This window comes from Scyliorhinus canicula, chromosome 15 (assembly GCF_902713615.1).
Source record: "Scyliorhinus canicula chromosome 15, sScyCan1.1, whole genome shotgun sequence".
In the NCBI taxonomy this organism is placed as follows: Eukaryota; Metazoa; Chordata; class Chondrichthyes; order Carcharhiniformes; family Scyliorhinidae; genus Scyliorhinus; species Scyliorhinus canicula.
In genome coordinates this window covers 77227087-77234089 of record NC_052160.1, presented here as the reverse complement: position 1 = coordinate 77234089, position 7003 = coordinate 77227087, and the positions used below count along the sequence as shown (strand labels likewise).

The 7003-nt window shown below is 47.1% G+C and overlaps 1 protein-coding gene across 1 annotated transcript; it reads right to left on the bottom strand.

Annotated features, from left to right (window-relative positions):
- Positions 1-2913: 2913 nt before the first annotated feature.
- On the bottom strand, positions 2914-3717 carry LOC119978157 (probable G-protein coupled receptor 139). Its single transcript, XM_038819595.1, has one exon. It carries the CDS (start codon positions 3715-3717, stop codon positions 2914-2916), a length of 804 nt encoding a protein of 267 aa, XP_038675523.1.
- Between the last annotated feature and the right edge of the window lie 3286 nt (positions 3718-7003).

Here is a 7003-nt window from a genome sequence, read left to right as displayed (position 1 = left end):
CAATGCCCTCTGGCATCTGTTCCATGATCAGAGGCTGAAACAATGCCGATCGGCATGCGGTTGTAACAGTACCTTCCGAAAGGTGTATTGAACGTGCAGAGCTTCCTGCTGGACTCATCCAGTTGTATCTGCCAGAAGATGTTTCGTGAAGAATTTGACGTGTGCCATCTCACTCTTTGGGGGGGGTTTACACTAATTTGGCAGGGGGATGGGAAACTGATTTGTAGTCCAGGAGATAGATTTGCTGGAGTTCAGAAGGTACCAAGGTCACAAGAGTGGACCTGGGGGCATGAAGTGTGTCTACTTCAATGCGAGGAGCACTTCAGGACTGCTCATTTTCTGAGATATGGGCAGCTTCAGAAAACTGACCACAGCTTGTCTCAACGAATATTAGTGCAGCAGTTTTTGCGAGGTCTTTAATGGGAAAGGAACCCGGAAAGTTCCCTTCTCCCAACTCTGTCTTCAGGCTTTGAGTACTCACAAACTGCTCTGTGTACCTGAAGGGAGGTCCAGCCAAGATTTGAGAGAGAATTCTCCTCTTCTTGGTGAGAGTCTCAAAAAGACTCAGCTTAGCTGTACTGCTCCAAAACAAAAGTCAAAGCAAAAACACAAAGCAGGACAAACTAAAATCACCAGGACCAATCAGCATGGAGAATCTACTTAGCACCAGGAAATAGAAGTAGCCAATTGTACCCTGCAATGTACGCACTGTGGTTTTCTGGCACCACCCCTGCTTGGACCTTCAAGACTGGTAGTGCCAGGGGTTTGCTCCGGGCCACACCCCCATCCCCACCTGAGGGATGAGGAGGTGATGGGGCCCAGCCTGTCCAAATCCTCCTAAAGCATCTCTGCATCCTCCTCACAGCTCATCCTTCCGTGAAACTTGGAGATAATCCATTTAGTTCCCTCTTCCAAATCATTCACATATAATGTGACCAGTTGGGGTGCCAGCACAGATTCCTTTGGTACCTCACTGCCTGCCAATCTAAAAACGACCCATTTCTTCCAACTTTCTGCTTCCTGGCTGCTAAGATTAGTGGAGTTGCAGATAGCGAGGAGGACTGTCAGAGAATACAACAAAATATAGATAGATTGGAGAGTTGGGCAGAGAAATGGCAGATGGAGTTCAATCCAGGCAAATGCGAGGTGATGCATTTTGGAAGATCAAATTCAAGAGCGGACTATATGGTCAATGGAAGGGTCTTGGGGAAAATTGATGTGCAGAGAGATCTGGGAGTTCAGGTCCATTGTACCCTGAAGGTGGCAACGCAGGTTGATAGAGTGGTCAAGAAGGCATACAGCATGCTTGCCTTCATCGGACGGGGTATTGAGTACAAGAGTTGGCAGGTCATGTTACAGTTGTATTGGACTTTGGTTCGGCCACATTTGGAATACTGTGTGCAGTTCTGGTCGCCACATTATCAGAAGGATGTGGATGACTTGGAGAGGGTGCAGAGGAGGTTCACCAGGATGTTGCCTGGTATGGAGGGTGCTAGCTATGAAGAAAGGTTGAGTAGATTAGGATTGTTTTCGTTGGAAAGACGGAGGTTGAGGGGGGACCTGATTGAGGTCAACAAAATTATGAAAGGTATGGACAAGGTGGATAGCAACAAGCTTTTCCCAAGAGTGGGGGTGTCAGTTACAAGGGGTCACGATTTCAAAGTGAGAGGGGGAAAGTTTAAGGGAGATGTGCGTGGAAGGTTTTTTACGCAGAGGGTGGTAGGTGCCTGGAACGCTTTACCAGCTGAGGTGGTAGAGACGGGCACGATAGCATCATTTAAGAAGCATCTAGACAGGTATATGAATGGGCGGGAACAGAGGGAAGTAGACCTTGGAAAATAGGAGACAGGTTTAGATAAAGGATTTGGATCGGCGCAGGCTGGGAAGGCCGAAGGGCCTGTTCCTGTGCTGTAATTTTCTTTGTTCTAACCAGCTTTATCAAGACATAACCCGCGTGTGTCTAACTTTCCCTAGAGGTTTCTGAAAGTCTAAATAAACCACCATTTTTCCCTGGTTAACTATTTTTTTTTTAAATTTTGGAGGACCCAATTATTCTTTTTCCAATTAAGGGGCAATTTTAGCATGGCCAATCCACCTACCCTGCGCACAGACACAAGGAGAATGTGCAAATTCCACACAGACAGTGGCCCAGGGCTAGGATCAAACCCGGGTCCTCAGCATCATGATGCAGTAGGGCAAACCACTGCACCACCATGCCACCAACCTACTAGTCACTTCTAGTAGGTTTCTAGTAGATGCTTAGCTCCCTTGCTATAGCTGGAATAAAGTTCTTGAACTAAATCTCTGAGTGTCGTCTTGCCAGTAGGGGAGTGAGGGGCACTGTAGTTTTCTCATAGAATTTACAGTGCAGAAGGAGGCCACTCGGCCCATCGAGTCTGCACCGGCTCTTGGAAAGAGCACCAAGGTCAACACCTCCACCCTTTCCCCATAACCCAGTAACCCCACCCAACACTAAGGACAATTTTGGACACTAAGGGCAATTTATCAGGGCCAATCCACCTAACCTGCACATCTTTGGACTGTGGGAGGAATCCCACGCACACACGGGGAGGATGTGCAGACTCCGCACCGACAGTGACCCAAGCCGGTTTCGAACCTGGGACCCTGGAGCTGTGAAGCAGTTGTGGTATCCACAATGCTACCGTGCTGCCCTAGTTGAATAGGTGTGAAACATTTGCAACAATTCACATTCAAAAGTATGACACCATTATTTCTATCATTTTACCTTTACACAAATAGTTATCTTTCCTGCAGGCGAATGTTTCCGCTCCCATTAATGCATAATCTTCAAGTGAACAATATCCGTTTTCCAAATATAAAGCAGACTATAATCATTCAGAGGCAAAATATTACTGGAATGGTTTTTTAAAATGATTTCAACAGGGCAGCTTTTCAAAGCAGTGGATGTTGCAGTAGATTTTTTAATTGTTCCCTGAATTTAGTCTGAGTCACTGCGTAAATAAATGTGTTTGTGCAGCAGCTCAACAGTTGAAGAATATTTGCACTTTCAAGGAAAATAAATTTTGGGTCGCTGAAGTCTTTGAATTTATAATCTTTTACAAATCGTTCAAAAAAGAAGTATGCAACATACATCATCCATAGCAGAATGAAACTTCCCGAGATGGTGAAGAGTAAAATAATGGATTTTCTCCTGTTATCCATCTCTGTGTCACTCTGTGCAACACCATTGGTGTGCACCCGGAGTCTCCTGCGGGCTCCATTGGCCGCTAGAATATTTCTAACGGTTAGAACATTGAGAAATATAATCAGAAAGAATGGAACGGAAGGAGTTACAATGCGGTCAATCCAATGAAATGCTGCCCATATTGGTGAAGTGTACCTGTTTTCCCTCAGTTTGCAAAACCATGGGATGTTGTCAATTATGTATATGGGTTCATGCATAAAATACCAAGGGATATTGATCAAACAGCCCAGTGAACAGACAGTTCCAATGACCACAGTTGCCACTTTTTCAGTGCAGTATTTCATTTTCAGTTTCTGGCAACAAATGGCCACAAACCTATCAAAGGTGAATGCGACTGTTAACCAGATGGAAGTGTCTCTGGATGCATATATTAAAGCAATGCTCAGACTGCAGACAGGGGTAATGGAGAGCAAACTACCTGGAAAGTAAATAGCAGGAAGCCGATTTAAGAGCACCGCGGTGATGATGACCAGGAGATCAGTCACTGCCATGGAGACCAGGTACCGAGTGATACATCTGGAGAGACCACATCTTCCTTGGGAGAGTATTATAATCGCCACTAAATTAACTACAAGAGATGAAAGGGAGGAGAGAGAGAATAATGCAGTCCCAGCAGAAGTAATGCATTAATTGTTACGGGCCAGGTGCCACATATATGTGGGCCAATAAGCATCTGGTCCTGAAAAATACAATGACCCCCTTCTTCAATACACCCCCCCCCCAAATGGAGCATTGGTTTAACTTGACATGCAATTATAGAGATCCCGCACTTTATGCTCTTTTGCAAATATTGTTTTAATGCTCACTCAGTCCTTAACTCCATACTGAAACTATCTGATCATCTGCCATTGCTGTGTCTTCTCTTCCATGAGCCTATTTGGCAAACCACCCGCTCCCAAGCCTTGAACTCACATCATTCTTGTGTCCCTCTCCGAACTGATCACATGGCCTCTCTGAACCGTATTCTTTTCCATGGAACCCACCTCCTGTTCCTTCAATCATCTTCTCAATAAACTGACCACCAATCTCCCCTCCTGTTTTCTCTGTGCTAATGGACTAACTTCTACTCTTGGGTGTTGTCAGTCTCTCCTTTAAATATGCCACCATCTCCTAAAAATTTGACCCCATCATCCATGAAAACTACCACCTATTGTAAAGATCCATTTTCCCGCCAAAGTCCTTTCACGTGTTTTCTCAGAAATGTGGTTCCATCTTTCATGAGCATTTGCCTCCCTGTTATCTTTGTTCCGCATTTTACCCTCCATGACATTATTCCCAATGATATAATGTTAATTTTCACAATGTACACTAATGACAACCCATTCTACCGCAGAGCAACATCTCTCAATTCATATTATTCCTGTTTCAACATCAGTTCTGCAACCACATGTCATTGAACCACTTTGCAAAGGCGGAAGAGCACAATCTCCTGCACCTGTGAGTTTTAAAATTGTTTCTGAACAGATGGGTAGCTTTCTACATTTTATACATCATTTCCCAATAGTTCACTGTTTGTTTCACAGATGATGAAATTCGTAGCAAGAGTCATCCAAACAGCCTGCTGCACCGTTCAATTAAGCATCAATTAAAAGTGATGATATTCATTTGGCTCCATTCATTTCGCTCCTTTCACCCCATTTCCAATCAAATCTATCAACCTTAGTTTTAATATTTCCATTCTGGAGGCGATTCAGTCACAAAGAACTTCACATTTGCTCTAACTTTCGGGCGAGGTTTTGCCATCACCAGAAACACAATGTCAACTCGTTGCAAGTACCCTTAAACTCTCAGACATAAGAATGAGGAAGAAGCTGCTGAAATATTTTACCTGGCACAGCGATAACAGCAAGGCCAGTGTAGTAAATGGCATAAACCAGGCCTTTGGGTGGAGCATGCATTTTCTGTTCCAATCTGCTGTTCTGGTAGTTGTGTTATTGAACATTCTCAGGATGTCATTTATAAAAAAGTGTCAAGTTCCCAGAGGCACAATTAGGCAACATCACCATTCATTTTAATTACACTGATTGAACAAACATATTTCAGACATGAAAGTACAGTCTCTGAACAAAAACATTTGGTCGAATCAACATTAACTTTATTTATGCTGATTGGCAGTAAAATGTGGGCAAATTGGATGAAGAAAACCCTGAGCTGGATTCTCCAATTCTGAGATTAAGGGCTGGATTCTCTGATTCTGCGGCTATGACTGCAAGATGCGCCTGGTCTTACGACCAGAAAGTCATTGGCACCCCCGCACCGATCCAACGCCCGGTGCCCCCCACCGCAGCCACACCGCGTAAAGCCCCTGCAGAATGGTCGGGTCATGCACAAGGTGGTGCCTGCGGCCGCGTCGCACGGACTTGGCCTGCCAAACAGCGGACCACCCCCCCCCCCCCTCCCCACTGAAGCCCAACTGCCAATGGAACGGCTCCCTTCTGACTGTGGCAGTGCTGGACACAGTCCGCAGCTGCCACACAAGATCCCCAAAAAGTTGTGAGGACATGTGTCCCACGCCAGGGAGGGCTTGGCCCATTGGGGGAGGCATCAAGGGAGGGCCTCAGGTGACGTCCTGAAGCTGTCCTGTCGGCATGCGTTTTTGAGCGAGTAAAGCATCGGTAAAATGGCGTCGCCCCCAATTCCAGTGTCAAAATTGATTCTCCGGCTGATCGCCGAATGCGCAATCGTCAATTGGAGAAGCCAGCCCTACATGTTGGTGCCACACGGAGCATGTGTGAACTTTCACGACAGAAAAATTGGTGCCACACCTGCACCGATTCTGATACCACAAATGGGCGCCACGTGAAACACAATCAATTCTACTAAAAACGGTGTTGGATTTGACACTCAAGGCTAACAGGCTGGAGCCGCACATAAACAATTCTTCCACTCCCCTTCTGACTGTGGCAGTGCTGGACACAGTCCGCAGCTGCCACACAAGATCCCCAAAAAGTTGTGAGGACACGTGTCCCACGCCAGGGAGGACTTGGCCCATTGGGGGAGGCATCGAGGGAGGGCCCCCACAACAGTTTTGGCTGTAAGGAGAGCAGCGTCATAGTTCACCAACGTCAAGCTGGAGACCCTGCTGGAAGAAAGGTGGATGACACTATATCCAGCCCTGGATGAAGGGTGGCAGGTCCACCGTGCCTGAATGGCAGAGGCAGTCAGCGCCATGGGTAATGTCGTCCGGTGCAGTGGAAAACTGCACAACCTCATGACAGGAGATGGCAGCACTGTGCCCCTGGCCCCTGTAACCCTTCCCCCCACACACATACACACACCCATATCCTGCTCACTCCTCCCCCCCAGGGACCTTGCTCCACATGCCAGGATCTATACCAGCCGCCATGGTCGGTAGCCCTGGCCACTGAGGCCAAAAGCTATCCACCCCCGGAATGCATGCGTTCGACCATATAAAAATGTTGGCTTCAGTGTTTCAGCCCCCCACCACCCTCCCCAGGAGAAAGCCATTCACGACCGCCGGGACCGGGTGAAGACCGGAGGGGGACAACCAGACGCTCACCATAACAGAGCAGTGGGCTCTGAATGTGGCTGGCAGCCCAGAGAAAAGGAAGGTTGCCGAGCTGGAGTGTGGCAATGGACAGGAAAGTGAGACCCCACTGAGTTGCAGTTCCCCATGACACTTGTGTCGAGGCCCCTTCCTCATCCCCATACCGTCCACCCCCACACCACCCTCCACCTACACCACCCTCATCTTACACCACCAGCCCCACTCCAACGGTCTAATCATACATGTCATAGATACATAGAACATACAAT